This window comes from Pseudonaja textilis, chromosome 2 (assembly GCF_049901715.1).
Source record: "Pseudonaja textilis isolate UNSWEBS1 chromosome 2, rPseTex1.2, whole genome shotgun sequence".
NCBI classification, from domain to species: Eukaryota; Metazoa; Chordata; class Lepidosauria; order Squamata; family Elapidae; genus Pseudonaja; species Pseudonaja textilis.
The window spans coordinates 52,976,848-52,993,112 of NC_141991.1; the positions used below are offsets into that span (position 1 = coordinate 52,976,848).

Here is a 16,265-nt window from a genome sequence, read left to right on the forward strand (position 1 = left end):
TCAAAATTCAACTGCAATTCCAGAGGACTGTGGGTGGAATATAAAACAAAAAAGTCCATAAAAACAGATACAACATAAAAGCATGCATACATCCCAACTATAATAATCATAAACAAGAGAGCCAATTTGGTCTAATGGTTAAAGCACCAGGCCAACAACCAGGAGACTGTGAGTTCTAGTCCCACATTAGGGATAAAAGCCGGCTGGGTGACTTTGGACCAGTCTCTCTCACTCTCTGCCTAACCTTCTTCATGGGATTGTTATGTGGAAAATAGGAGGAGGAAGAACTATTAAGTATATTTTCTGCCTTGAGTTATTTATAAAAATAATAAAGGCGTGATAAAAAAATAAAAACATCCTCCCACAAATATAATAAAAAGATACAAAATATATTATCAGGCCTAGGACCAAAGCCAGTTTTAAGAACTTTCCAGAACCCTAGGAGAATGGGTGCGGTCTGTACCTCTGTGAGAATGCTGTTCCAGAGGGTGGAGGCTGTGACAGAGAAGGCAAGCTAGCTACCTCAGTCCCACGAGATCACAACATTTAATAGAAGGACCCAGAACACACCTGCTCTGCAACAACATACGATATTATAGGCCATTAACAATTGTATTACATACACAAACATTATGAGATCATCTAATATATTTATTCAGTATTGCCAAGTGAGATGAGTGTAATATCAAAAGATGAAGTTTTAAGTAGCAGATCCATGGAGTATGTGGTTTCGATATGCAAATGATTTCATTTGCTGTGAATTTTAGCCTGGCTAATTCTGTTCCCTGCCAAAGGTATGATGGGTGAGGGAGAGAATTCAGCAACAGAAAATTCCATGTTTGGCACTGTATTCTTTGCTCCCTCAGACTTTACATGTAAGAGTTGCTTGCTCCAGCAAGAACTGGGAATAGAAGAGAGCATTATCATCATCTTTATTAGGCTTTTAATCAAGCTTCAGTGTATAAAGGAAAATAAACAGATCAGGAACATATTTCCTTAATGAACCAGCTATTAAAGCATGTAATTAGAGGATTATTATTAGTATTAAAGTATTTCATATAATAGCTTTTAACAGGAGCCTTGGGATGGAAGAAGAAATACAATCAACTGCTTCATTTTTCTGTTTTGAATAGCCATTGTAAAAATAGATGCCTTCATAAATTAAGCCATGCTAGAATACTCCTTTCAATATTTTTGGAATTGCAATATCAGTACCTACTATGCACTGTAGTGGAAAGAGTTACAGTTCTAACCATATCAAAAGGCCAGATTCAGGATGAGTTCCATGCAAAATAAGCAGGTCATTGATCTGTAAAGAATATCTGTTTGGCTTTGGATCTTATGATATAATTGATTCATCTTATGCATTATACTGGTGGCTGGTGTTATGTTCCAGCCCAGGTACCACAGTGGGTAAAATTATCAATAATCTGAGGTCTTCAGGAGAAAAGCTTTTTCTGCATGTATAAAATAGCAACAACAACAACAAAATATACTTAGCGATATGGTTATAAATCACAAAACCATGTGACCATACCACTTAGCCACCACTGTTCTTGCAGTCCCTGATGCCAGCATTGGGGGGGATCACACAGATTGTTAAAGGAGGATCTCACATGACCTTGTCTTATAACTTACTGACAGCTTCCCCATTGGCTTAAGAATTTTTTTGTCAGAATTTCTCAGGGAAGGTTGCAAATTGTGATTGCATAACCACAGATATACGCCAATGGGCATAAATATGAGGACAGGCTATAATCACTCTTTCAATGTCATGGTAAATTCTAATTGTAAATTGAGTAATTTGAGACAGAATGATGGTATGAACAATCTAATATATTAAAGATATACTTGCTAAGAAATTCATTGTTAAATGTACAATAAAAAAGAGAACCTTTCTTGCCAAGTGTCTACAGTCATGTGGCACCCTCATTGACTTCTATGGTTTTACATATCAGGAAATAGTAAAAAAAATTATCTAAAAATTAAAAATAAAAATTAATAATTCTTAAAAGTAGGTCAGTAAAACTTCAGATGAGCAACAACACAACATATTACACCATGTTGTCATCTACTTTAGAAAAAGAAAGCTAAAATGGAAAAGCAATGTATGCAAAACTAAGTATACACATGATCAAATTAACTCACAGCACACCATGTATATAAATATTCAATTTTGTATTTAAAAAAGAGCAACTTTTACCCAAAATCAGGCAAAGCAGGCAGGCAGATTGAGTTGCTCACAGAATCACAGATTTACTTAGAGATCTGTGTTTCTTCCATCGGCTATCTGAGTCTGCACTGAATAATAGAACCTTCAGTCCTAAGGAGCTAAAGATTTCCTGCTTTCTAGCTAATATAAATCTCCCAGCACAGCAGAACAGCTGATGGTTGGGGGAAGGAAAAATAGCAGGCAAGTTTGCCAGGTAAGGAGTGAGTGGGCAGGGAGGTTTCCACGTGGGCCATGTAGGTGGCGCAGCCTTGTGTTCCCATGCAGCCTGGATTAATTGCTTTGAGGCGGTGCTCTGGGGGTAACATTTCTCTGTGGCCCACCAACATTTTCTCGCAGACCATCAGTGGGCCTCCCACCAGTTGGCAACCACTGTCTTAGAGGAACAATTATTGCTGCCCAGAAAGCTAAGAAGGTTTATAAGACCATTTTCAAACAATTTAAAACCCATCATTCTATAGTGAAGAAGATTATTCATAAGTGGAAAATATTCAGTATAATTTCCAATCTTCCTAGAAGTCCCAGCGAATTCACACAAAGGTCAGACTGTGCAGTGCTCAGAGAAATTGCAAAAAATCCAAGAGTTGCATCTCAGACTCCACAGGCCTCTGTTATCATGTGAAATGTTAAAGTTCATGACGGTACAATTAAAAAAAGACTGTACAAGTATGATTTGTTGGAACGGTTGGCAGGAAGAAGCCTCTTCTCTCTAAAGATAACATGGCAGTGAGACTTAGGTTTACAAACCTTGCATCTGAACAAATCACAAGACTTCGGAACAGTGTTCTTTGGACAGATGAGACCAAAGGTAAGGTGTCTGGCCATAGTGCACAGTGCCACATTTGGTGAAAACACAACATATCAGCACAAATATCTTGTAAAATATCTTGTACCAACCATCTAACGTAGTGATGGAGGGGTGATGATTTGGGCTTGTTTTGCAGCCACAGCACATGGGGAACTTGCAGTCATACAGTTGACCATGAACTGCATATCAAAGTATTCTAGAGTCAAACATGAGGCTATCTGTCTGACATCTAAAGTTTGGGTTATGCAAAAGGACAGTGATTCCAAGCACACCAGCAAATCTACAACAGAATGAAGAAGAAAAGAATCAAGGTGTTGCAATGGCCCAGTCAAAGTTCAGATTGAATTGCTGTGGAGGGACCTCAAGAGAGCTCCACAATTAAATGCATACATGCCTCAATGAACTGAAGCAACGTTGTAAAGACGTTGTTCTTCCAGCATGACATGAGAGAGAAATATAGAAAACTATTACTTCAAATTATTGGTGCTAAAGGTGGTTCTGCACTGAATTATAAGGTGTACGCAATTTTTCCACATATGGCTTCTCATGTTGGCTTTCCTTTTGTAAAATAAATGATGATGTGGTGTAACCTGTCATGTTATTATTCATGAGGTTGTATTTATCTACTTTTAAGAACTGCTAAGCACCAAATAATTTTTACTATTTCCTGATACGTAAAACCAGAGAATTCAAAGAGAGTGGACTTTTTTTTTCCACATGACTGTATTTGGATGCCATATAAAATAGACAGTTAAGGCTCTACAGGCATTTAGTTTATATCACAAAGATCTTTTGGAACTGTGATAATACCTTGATGACTTGGTGACTTTGTTTCATTGTTGTTTCATTGAACCAAGGAGTAGGAGTTGCAATAAATGTCCAGTGTGGTTGTTGATTGGAGTAAAATTGCTACTGTTGTGTTATGGGTTATATGTCCTTCTTCTCTCAGCTTTAAAGGTCAAGAAGGGGTCAGACCTACATTAGTGCAAGTACTAAGTAGACTCCTGGGACCAGAAGAGTTAATTAGGTGAGCAGATGCTTGTGTAATTGCACATAGCATCATCAACTAATGGAAAAACATTGATTTATTCAGGTAGATTTTAGGTAGATTTTAGGTAGATTCTTATTAATATGGAAGAAAAATACTGTCCAGAAAAACTTTTTCCTTCAGAATTTCTAGCATGGGATCCACCCCATTTTTTTCTGAGGAACTTCTTGAAATCTGCTTGATTGACATGAGTAGTAAATATCCAATTAAGCTGGATGATCATATCTTGATCTTATTTACTTATTCACTGCAATTATATCCTTCCTTTTCTCAAGAGATCAAGAAATGTACTATAATGTTTCTTTCTCTATTTTTTTAATTTATAACAATCATCTTGAATTGTATTTATATTAGAGATGGCAATTGTCTAAAATTCATCCAAACCTTGAATCCAAACTCTTATCCATGATTTCACAATGGATTTTAAGTTTCTAAGACAACATGTTTGTTAGGAATAACAAGGTTACCTAACGTAGTTTGGGTAAAATAATATATATAAACTATGATAGTAAGTTTAAGTGTGTGTCACTTTAAACTGCAAAGCATGTAATTTTGGGTGCGATTGTGAACCGCCATAAGAGGGAGCAAGAGAACCTGATTGATTGCTGACGATTCCTGACGATTGCTGGTTTGATGGATTGATGGTGTGTTAACTGCGTGTTTCCCTACTGCTGAGTTGCTGAATGCTGGAGGAAGAAAGGAGGTGTGACTTCTTCATATCTCTACTGCGAGGAGATATATTACTGGACTGATATTTGTAAGTTTACTGACCTCTTTTTCGACACTGGAATTTGCAACTGAATAATCCCCGGACGGACTGAATTAATGATAGATATATGGACTGTTTGACTATGCTAAAACTATTACTGGAATAAACTATTTAACTAGCACAGTGTATCTGTTTTACTGAGTGTAAGCTACAAAAACGTTTATCTCACATATTTTGCCTGCTTGCCTGACTGCCGTGCAGATTCTGCTAGGGTGTATCCCTAACAATGTTCACTCTTCTTTGTCTTTTAATTTCAACATTAGCCTGTCCATCTCTATTAGCCTGTCCATCTCTATATAATCTATTATTTTCTTTATAACCATGCCCTCTGATGGTATCCTTTTCTCCTTCCAAAACTGCGCATACAAAATCCTTGCAGCTGTTAGTATATGTAATATAATGTACTTATCTTTTTTAGTACATTTTTGTGTTATTATACCTAATAAAAAAATTCTGGATTAAATTCAATTGTCTGATTTATAATTTCCTCTAGCCATTGTCTGATTGTATTCCAGTATTTCTTCACTTCTGGGCATGTCCACAGATATGAAAATAAGTCCTTAACTTACAAAAACAATTGGGACCATAATTTCAATTACTAAGCAAGGCAGGGTTGGTAAATGAACTAAATGCGATTTTATAACCTTTTATGCCATGGTTGTTAAGCAAATCACTGCAGTTGTTAAGGGAATCACGTGGTTGTTAAATAAATCCAGCTTCCCTTATTAAGTCTGCTTGTCATAAAGCTGGGTGGGAGGATCGCGAATGGCAACCAGGTGACCCCAGGGTGCTGTAACAATTGTAAATATATGCTGATTGCCAAGAGTGCAAATTTTGCACATGAGCATGGAAATGATGAAACCGTTATAATGAGTTTGAGGACCAAGTAATAAGGCACATTTTTTTGTTTTGAAGTTACATTTTTGTAACTTCAAATGGTCACTAAATGAATGATTGTAAGTGAGGATCAGCTGTAATATACTTTGTGTATGTGTGTGTGTGTGTGTGTATTTACTCTAAACTGCCCAGAGAACTTTTGCTTTGTGGTAAGGCAATGAAGCATGCACCTCGCTCTCAAGCCTCACTTGCCTAGCTTCTTTACAGATAGCGCCTTAAGTACCAATTTCTCCAGTGGAATGGAAGCTTGTGAGCATATTCAGCAAAAACCACAATCACAGCCTTGTCCCACCTGAGCTCCCTTGAGTTGTGCAGATCAGTTCCCAGAATTCTTGGAATATTTGGGAGATGGAGTGGATGTCACCTTGGATGGGAAGGCTGTATAGAGGCATCTGAATAAACCTGGCAGGCCACATGCTTAATTCTCATGCACATAGTATACTATAGGCTACATCGTTTTAATGTTTGAAGTATTTGCAATGCTTTGTCGAAGTTCTTTTAAATACAACAGGACAGTTCCATCACTATATGGATATAGTTGTTTTTTTTTAAATCTTTCCTTCGAGAGGCCTTCTTAGCACCTGTGTTTCCAGCATCTGGAATAAATTTTTTCTGTTTTTATGACAGCTGATGGGTACTAATATTTTGAGTGTCACAATATTTAATGCTGAATTACTGTATTTTTAAAATTAATGCTGTTTTATTATATTCTTGTGATTTTGCTGTGGTTTTTTTTAACAATGGTGTATCTGATTATTGTTATTGGAGGTCCCCGCCTCCATTGTTGGGGTTCCTCATATCAATATTGCGTCAGAGCCTGGTATTTTGATTGCTATTTTTAACCAGAAACTCCACATTCATTGGTAACATCCTGGGAGGAATTATTGATGATAGCCTACTTGTGGTAGAGATTGTTTTTTCAATTATAGCCTCTGGATTTTTCTAGACTCTTATTTTAGATAACAAGCTTTCCACTTCTGTAACAACCTTTTGGAAGAGGTTAAAGTCTGGAAAGCTTTTGCCAACACCATGTCCTTATGTGGTCTTCTCTTGCTCTCAAATTATTTTTATATGGATTATTTATTGATTGATTTAAAATATTTCTATGGCTTCCCCTCTTAAAACTTAAGTCTTGGTAACTCACAACCAAAGAATAAAAACAATAAACAGCAACAACAGGAAACAATAAAACCATAATCAGAAAAACCTGGCACCACAATCAAACTTCCCCCAATGTAGTCCACAAATCTCTCTTCCAGCTTTGGTGTCCTTGGGAAATAAGCCAAAACTTTCAAAGACTTTCTGAAAGATTAAAAGCATTGAGAGCTATTTAATCACAAGGGAAAGAGTGTTCCACAGGGCAGGGGCTGTGGCAGAAAAGGCACACTTCCTTGCCATTTCTTGCAAGATAGCAGCATTTAAGGGAAGGGACTGGTGGAGCGAACTTAATCTACCTAATCTCAGGGAGAGGGAATCCAACAAATAATTTGACCTCTAAATAGAGTTTTAAATGTGATGACTAGGTTTCACAACATAACTTCATTGAACACAGGTACCCAACACTGTGCATAAGGCTACGTTCTGAACCAGTTTTAGCTTCCTGGTGTTCTTCAGGGCAGTCTCACAAAGAGCATATAGCATTAGTCCAACTGGGACTGCTATTATAGAGATTTCAATGCTTATACCATGTATTGTATTGCATTGCATTGTTGAATGCTGCTGCGCATCTGATATCCTCTGTGGCAAAATATAAATTGGATAAGCAAGTAAGCAAGCAAGCAAGCAGGCAGGCAGGCAGGCAGGCAGGCAGATGGAAGAACCAAGAATAAGTAAATACTCCTTTATACCGACCCATTTATTTGCTCATTTACAAACATTCCATCCATATATTCCCCCCTTCTTTTTGTCTCAGAGGCCTTTTCCAGTAGGTAAGGAGAACAAAACACTTCCTAACAATGCCACCCTCCCCTCCCCAAAGATGTTCACCTACTGTATGCAGAAGAGAAAATGAATGTGTTGCTGGCTTTGCAGAGACACCTCCCCCCCCCACCAATAACAGTCACTGCTTCTAGGAAGAAACCACTAGATAAATGCAAAAAAATATATAATTAAAAGCATGCGTAGTGTGGCACAGCATTCCTTATTGGACAACTGGGGGAAATACCTGCTATTCTCAGTGATTTGAATGGCGGCAAGAAAGATGACCGTGTGTTTCAAACAGCTTTTGAGGGATGAGGAACTGGGAATATGGAAGTGTCTCCATTTCTTTGGTTCTGTTTGTGCAATTTGAAGAATGAGAGGCAAGCAGATGAATTTTGAGAGTCTTGATTACGAGCATAGAACTTTGAAAACCATTAGATAGTTAATTTTACTGCCATGATATATGCTCAAAATTATAAACTTCCCTTTCTAGCTTTGTTCATTTCTCTTTGTCAGCTGTTTCTTTTTCAACTCTCACTGAACTGTAGTGGTTAGAGCAGTGGTTAGAGTACAGTACTGCAGGCTACTTCTGCTGATTGCCAGTTGCCAGCAGTTTGGCAGTTTGAGTCTCACCGTACTTGTGTGAGAGAAAATGAAAATAGAGGAAGCGTTTCAACTCTTGTTGACCTTATATGGTAGAAGAAAACTGTGTGACCCGGCACTTATACAAAAAGGAATTTAAGGAGTTCAAGAAGTAACATTTCTTATTTATTGTAGAAGTAGTAGTATTTAGTAGTATTTATTACAGTAAATAAAATGTAAAATGTTAGATGATTTTTTTCCACCAAATTACAAAAGACCCCTAAACCTCTTGTCTTATTTTCTGTAGGAAATATTTCTGCACTGTACTAGCAGAATAGATGTAAAACAATACAACTAGCTTGCTAAGAAAAGCTTCATTGATTGCATTGTTGTGCTGTCAGGAATATGTTAAGATAATGCTGACTTCTTATAATCCAGTCTTCTCTCAATAAGCATAGAATCTTGCAATCTTGACTATCTAGTCAGCAGTGCAGACTTTGAACCTATTGTCTGGCTTGGAGCTACACAGGAGCTCCTTTTAGAGTGAATCTGCACAATCTTCACAGATTGTTGAAGCAAATATTTGGTGGGTAAATTACAATAATCCCAACAGGATCAGACTCAGCAGCTACAATCTCTTGATCAATGCCACCATCATATTTTTAAAGAAATTGTTATATTTTCATTAAGAATTCTTTAAACCAGTGGGGGGACAAAAACAGGCAAAAAAGAAAGCATGAAGTGAATAAACGACACTTTTATAAGCACAATAGAATTAATGTTCATTATGTTCATTAATGTTCACTAATAAATTTTACATAACTGAACACATTTTAAAAACACATCATTGTTAAAATCCTAATGGTACATAAATATCAACAGAATAATTGTATAAAATCTACATTAAAGGTGGAAATCACACATTTCTGTACAAGCAACAGATTTGTTCTTATTTAACAGATCATTGAAGGGTAAGATAATAAGGGGACATAAATTTGGGGGGTGGTGTATGTGTGTGTGTGATGGGGGGGAGGAAAGGAGGGAGGGGAGAGAGAGAGGGAAAGAGAATGAATGATACCCCCCCTCCAAACCTGACTCTGTGTCAGATTTGCTTTTCAAACATGAAGTTATTTTGGATATCAAAGCAAACTACCATGAGCTAGGAATTATAGATGTTTTCCAATACAAACCATAAAATTTTCCTGCAGCTGTTACTATGAGTAAAGCTTGTTGGATACTTCTGGGCATATAAGGTTTAGTAGGAGTTTTAAAAATAGGTTGGAAAGGAAATTCAGCTTTTGGAATTTGTTTCCTTCTATTATAAGTCTTTTTTCCCAAAATTGCTGAGCCTTACAACATTACCACCAAATAGGAAAAGTGATCCAATCTGATTGTTATATTTCCAACAATCTTTTAAAACGAACTGTCCATTTTATCAATCAATAATGGAGTGATGTTCCAGCAGTAAAAGTTCCTATATCAGTTTTTTCTAAGTATGAAAAGTAATAAAATTAATGCTTTTTTTTTTTGAAGCACTCATTGTTGTAATGGGTATCATATTCACTAGGAGTAATAGTCAGTGGTGGGATTCAACCGGTGTAACAACCGGTTCGGTGAGTGTGCGCTTTGTGTTTTAAAAACAGCCATTTTCAGCTAATACTTTCTGCTGCAGCCATGGTGAGTAAAACAGCTGAGGCCCGGCAATCCAATGTGCCGCGCGAATCAGCTGGACTTCCAAAAAAGGATATAAAATGAGGACTAGGGGAGAGGCGGGTGGGTGGGGCCAACTAATTGCCAGAACTACTGTCTCACTTGAACCGGCTGAATCCCACCTCTGGTAATGGTATGTGAAACAGGGCAAAGAGCCACAGAAGAACAGATGGATAGGAGGCAGCTTTGCCCGTAAAAGAGCATGGCAAATGTCTCTGAAGGGAAATTGTCCAGTTTCTCGATCTTTAAAGGCAATGGGAGAAATATATTTTCAGACTTGCAAGATTCTGCTAATGTAATCTTAAAATAAAGTAGAATTAGTCCATCTGGTTGTGCTTTCTGTCTGGATTACCTTGCTAGGCTGACACTTATCTTTATGGTTTTGAGGTGGGAATTTTAGCACAACAAGGATGTTTGTTACAGTATAACAAAGATGATTAGGGGACTGGTGACTAAAACATATGAAGAACGGTTGCAGGAATTGGGTATGATTTAACGAAAAGAGGTTAAGCAGGTTAGCAGTGTTCCACTATCTCAGGGGCTGCCACAAAGAAGAGGGGGGGGGGGTCAAGCTATTCTCCAAAGCACCTGAGGGCAGAACAAGAAACAATGGATGAAAACTAATCAAGGAGAGAAGCAATCTAGAAGTAATGAGTAATTTTATGGCAGTGAGAACACTTAATCAATGGAACAATTTGCTTCTAGAATTTCTGGGTACTTCAGCATTGGAGGCTTTAAATAAGAGATTGGACAACCATTTGACTGAAATAGTTTAGGGTTTCTTGCCTGAGCAGGGGGTTAGACTAGAAGACCTCCAAGGTCCCTTCCAACTCTGTTATTCTGTTATAGTGATAGTGGGAAGAATTTGGACAGGTTTTGATCTTATCTCAAGGTTTTTGAATAACCAAATAATGTCACAACTAAGATATTTATTTGCATCCTGCCTAAACACCACCAAAAATCTCAAGATGGTGTTTAATAATGGCAAACTTAATTCTGGACAAAGAAGGAAGAACTGCAGCTGTCACATTATATAGCAGGAAATAAACCTCACTTTTTAATGCTAGAAATTGGATGAACGTTTTCCATCAAAATAGAGAGAACAACATATGCATTGTCCTCATGTTGCACGTGGAAGGACAGAGTATGTGGAACCTAACAATCATGGAGAAAATCCCATGGATAACTATTTGGAGAAAATCCCATGGATAACTATTTCAGTAAATATTTTTCTGTGAAAGTTGGGATTTCTCTGAAGTATTCAAACATGTTTTGTGGATTGGATCCGTTGACTGTTCATGGATCCATTTTTCTTCCATAGTAACTAGTCTAGGACAATGTGAATATTACTGTAAGAAAGAAGTATTTGCAGGTAACATGCGCATATTCACACATAAATGCATTCAAAACTCACATTAGATCATCAAAGCATCAAGAACTCACTTTGAAAATTTTAACTTTTAATAGAATTATATGCCTGTTGGAAGTTGTAGCTGTGATCAAGTAACAATCATTTAATAGTTAAGAGAAGTACTTTGAAGACAGTATCTCTTAAAAGTAATATTAATTCCTTGGAAGATTCTAGTCTCAGTATTTTTAGTTTAAAGACTATCAGTTGAGATTAATCATTGTGAAAGTGCTTCAATGTAGTGCAGTGGAGGCAGAACGAAGAGAGTATAATTGAGCCCAACATTTCTGTTGCTAAGTGAGATGATTGGTAAGTGAGTTCTGCTCCATTTTATGACCTTTCTTGCCACAGTTGTTAAATGAATCATTACCATTTGTTAAGTTAGTAATACTGTTGTTAAGTGAATTTGGCTTCCCAAATGAAACAAACAAAATGTTAAAAAGTTATTAAATGTATGATTATGTAAATATACATAATATACTTAGGTCTATTAAAGTAACCAAAATATCTTTGCAGTCCTCAAGGTATGTCACAACTTTTGAGTACCCCTAACGTTTGGAAATTGAAAGTTGTTTGTGAGATGGTTGCAAAAGGTGACCCCAAGATCATAAGGGTCAGTTGCCAGTCTCCTGAATTTTGATCACCATAACCATGGGGATTCTGCAATGGTCCATTGTAACTCCAAATGGTCATTAAACAAACTGTTGTAAGTTGAGGACTACCTGCATTGCTGAACTTTCCAAATATCACTGAAGCACAAATTCCAATATTTCCTACTCCTGGGCATGTTGACTGTGGCTGCTGGATGTTCAGTAACATCTGAAAGGCTACCAGTTCCTTCACCTATTTGATCAGCTCCACTCTTTCTCCTCAAGATGATTTTTAACCCGATGCCCTGTGAGAAAGGTCTTGTGATGACCTGCGGCGGGGCACAAAGTCAACACAGTCACATAAGTAAGAAGAATCCTTTTAATACCTCTAACTTTGCCCCCAGTGTCCAGGTTACCTTCGGTTGGAGAAAAAACTCTCCCAAGAACAGTCTTTAAGTGGAGGAAATTCAGTCTGAAAACAAAGTACATACAAGCTGTAAATAAAAATCCACACAAACCACGCTGCAGCAATTAACTTGACAGGGCAGGATAAGGAATTGCAGACTTGAAAGGCCAACAAAACACATACAGTTGGGAAGACGCCAGGAACCCAGATAAGCTTCGACAATAACAGATAACTCATGATTTGCTTCCAACAAGTTGCTGTGTGCAGCTTTCCTTTTTAAACACTGTTCCCAGCTGCAGATAATGAAGGGAATCAGGCCCCTTTCCTGCCCCGGAAACTCCCTCCCTTCTCCATTCCTCCCTGCATGCCCTAGGATGAAGAGGGGGTGGCCTGGGTCTTCCTCCGAATTCCCTCTCCCTTGCTCTGCTTCTTCCCTGCTCTGCCCAGTTGGACTGTGCCCTTCCCCAGTTTCTTCCACAGCCAACAGAGCCACACTCCCGCTCCCTGTCAGCTGCTCGGCCTCCACCTCTGAATCAGATTCTGACAGGGGCAGGACAGGTCTTAGCATTGGATATGTGGTTCCTTTGCTGTCTTGTTTCTTTACCGGGCTACATTCAGATGACAGCACAGTGTTGTATCATACTGCAGGCTACTAACTTCAGTGGGTGTTCTGAATATGGGATATATTTCTGACACTCAAAATGTATTGATGTCCATCTCTGTGCAGCAGAAATTGATTTTGGTAGTGAAATACTTAGTACAAGTTAGATAAATGACTTGTAAATAAATTATATATAATTAGGTGTCAGAAAAGGGGTGAATTGATAAAGTCAGCACACTGCTTCATTTTGATTTTCCAGAATTATTAAAGATACAATTTTACTCTGCTCTGATAGAATTCTGTTCTTTAAAACTTCATTTTTGGTATTCAGAGCAAATTATATTGAATAGGTGTATATGCATGAAGTTTCATACTTAAAATTGGTTGCTCAAATTATTTGGGTATTGCTAGATTTTCGTATGTGTGTGTGTGTGAGAGAGAGAGGGTGGGGAGGGAGAGAGGGAGGGAGGGAGGAGGGAGGTAGTCAGAAAAAAAGTGTAACTATACAGATGTGTGTTTCTAAGCATTTGAAACAATAACTGCAGTAGTAATTCTTGGAGTATGTTAAGACTTTATTTGCTGTGAATGTGACCGACTAAGCAATTTTTAACTATTCAGCAGAAGCATCTTTTGATTTTCAGACTCAATCTGCTTTCCTTTGCAGCTATAATCTATTAAGGGAAAACAAAACGGGGAGTAAACACCATAATTTTAGAGTATCATCATAATTCTATATTTGTAGCCGTCATAAATAACAGCTTCCTATACCCCATAAGGATAATCCATATGGAGCAAAGCATGGATTAAAATGGCATTTTCAAAACAAGTAAAAAATACAAGATAGGACCAATTCTCATCCAATGGCACTCACTGTATAATTTTGGGGGAAGGGGGAATGTTGCTTACTTCTTTAAATAAATAAAAAATACCAATTTAGACTAAGAATTAGTGGTCCCTATTGCCTAACTTTACTCAGTTGAAAAATATGCATGTCTTTGGTATTGACTTTTGACATTTAATTTAGCTACAACAAAGAAACAGCTATGCTATTGCACTCTATTCCTGTGACCAAGGTCCACTTGACCACTTGCAATCTGACACATTATCTTAGTCGGGAGATTGAAGTATATTAATTTCTCCGTGCCACACAAAACCAACAAAGGTCATAAAGAGTCAGCCAAGGTCCTCTTATAGAATTTAAGAAGGTTGGACCTTGGACATAAGAGTTGTTGTATCTTGAAGTATCTGATTATTTTACTTGTTTAACATTGTTGTTTATCAATGACTTGTTTTTTTTAATCAATTTCAGCTGTGTTGGTGTAGAAGAAGATGAGGCACCAGATATTGATATTTACCACTGTCCAAATTGTGAGAAAACCCATGGAAAATCTACTTGTAAGTATATTCTTTGGTCAGATCATTCTCCTCTTCCAAAAACTGACTTTATGGTATTTGCTATCCTGAATAAATTTTACTAGAATTCATGGTATTATTTACAAATATTAAAAAAGAGAAGCTAATCAGGCATTTTAATGTTTCAGGGATATGAGTTGGTTCATAGGATTTGTGTGTGAAAGAAAACACACACACACACACACACACACACACACACACACACGAATACTAGAGGGGGGGGAGGGAGAGAAAGAAGGGGAGAGAGAGAGAGAGGAAAAGAGGGAAAAAGAGTGGGGGGAGAGAGAGAAGGAGACAGAAGAAGGGAGAAGGAGAGAGGGAGAGGTAGAGCGGAGAGAGAGAATTAGAGAAGAATCTTCTTGGAAGCTTCTTAGAAGCAAAACATTTTCAAATAAAAAAGCAAGAAAGTCCAGTTGCCTCTTGAAAAAGAACCTTTGACACAATGAATAATCTTGTCTATCTGTCTGCCTTACTGGGACCACCACAATCATTGTAATATACTTCAAAATAAATATGAATAGGATTGGGCTGCTCATAAGAGAATTTAAAGTGACTCAATATGGTTAAGATTATATTAATAATAATTTTGTGTTTGACATAATGTAGCAAACTGTTTTGGGCAAGCAGTAAGAATATATTATAAAGTCTCAACATTTACATTTTTAAAATAGAATTGAAAATGTAAACGCTCTTTCAGAATGTGAACATCTAAAAGGATTCATGTCAAGGGAATAATTTTCAGATTGAATAAGTTATCTGGGAAAGAAGCATTGTGACAGAAAATCTCCCTTGTCAATAATGACCTCCTTATAAGGAATAAAATGTTAATTTTCTTTTTTGGCTCCTTGGATGGTTTTCTTCCCTAATAACAGAGCAATACATGTGATTTTTTAAAATTATGACTGAAAAATAAACTTCAGTTATTGAATGAATGAATGTGAATCAGCAGTTGAAAGATAGGTAGATACTATTACATAAAATACTTTTTTTGGATTACTTATTGTACAATTTAAGATTACATCTGTGAAAACCCTAGTGATACATTAAATAAAGAGGGAATAATATGTTATGGTGCCCTTTTTTCTATTTTTCATTGTCAAAATGGTATGTGGTTTGCTAGTACTATTAGCTGTTTCTCAGATATGTTTTACTGTTATCAATCGCAGCATATTTTTTAAAAAACAAATTCCACCTCTCTTGTTACTTTTGAAAAACATCATCTATATTTTTGATGTTCAAAATAAAAAGGTCTAAACTTTTTGAAAGGACGACCAACTATACTATTTCAGTGTTTATGATAAGCATATTGGGGTTTATTATTATAACTATTAGTGTATGGCATTGTTACAGTAGCCAGGAGACTACACTGCTATTGAGGAGGAGGAGTTTGGCTTGCCAAGGTAGCAGCCCTGTTACAGGAAACGCTTGCACACTTCCCAAGGTGCACTGCAGAAGGTGGATCTGCCTTTGCACCAGAGAGAAAAATGAGTGGCTCTTCCTGCAGTGTCATTCAAGGTCTCCTCCCTTGCCGGAGTTGCCTTGCAAACTGGCGCCACAAACAGGAAGGTTCAGAGTCATCAGGAATCAGACTGCCTGCACAAAGCACCAGCTCAAATGGTACTTATCTATTTATTTGCATAGAATATGCTTTCAAGCTATTAGGTGGACAGAAGCTGAGATGACTGTCAGGTAGTGCTAGGGCTCTAACCACTGGAGCTGAGACCATCTCCAGCGTCATTAAGTCTCTGAGCCATCATGTCTCCCAATACTGGGGATTTGAACAGTCTATAAATGCATACATACATATGCTAGTGTTCCAGCATTTGAATATATGATTCACAACAGATGGCTTCTTTTTGTAAACTGTTTTATACAAATACATT

At 37.3% G+C, this 16,265-nt stretch overlaps 1 protein-coding gene across 2 annotated transcripts in view; it reads left to right on the forward strand.

The window, feature by feature from the left end:
• PHF2 (PHD finger protein 2) overlaps nucleotides 1–16,265 on the forward strand; it is a 151,049-nt gene that overhangs the window by 74,153 nt on the left and 60,631 nt on the right. For both annotated transcript variants that reach the window (XM_087923896.1, XM_026724035.2), the window contains exon 2: nucleotides 14,279–14,364. In XM_087923896.1, the coding sequence (XP_087780022.1) occupies nucleotides 14,279–14,364 (86 nt within the window). The remainder of the gene's footprint in view (nucleotides 1–14,278; nucleotides 14,365–16,265) is intronic.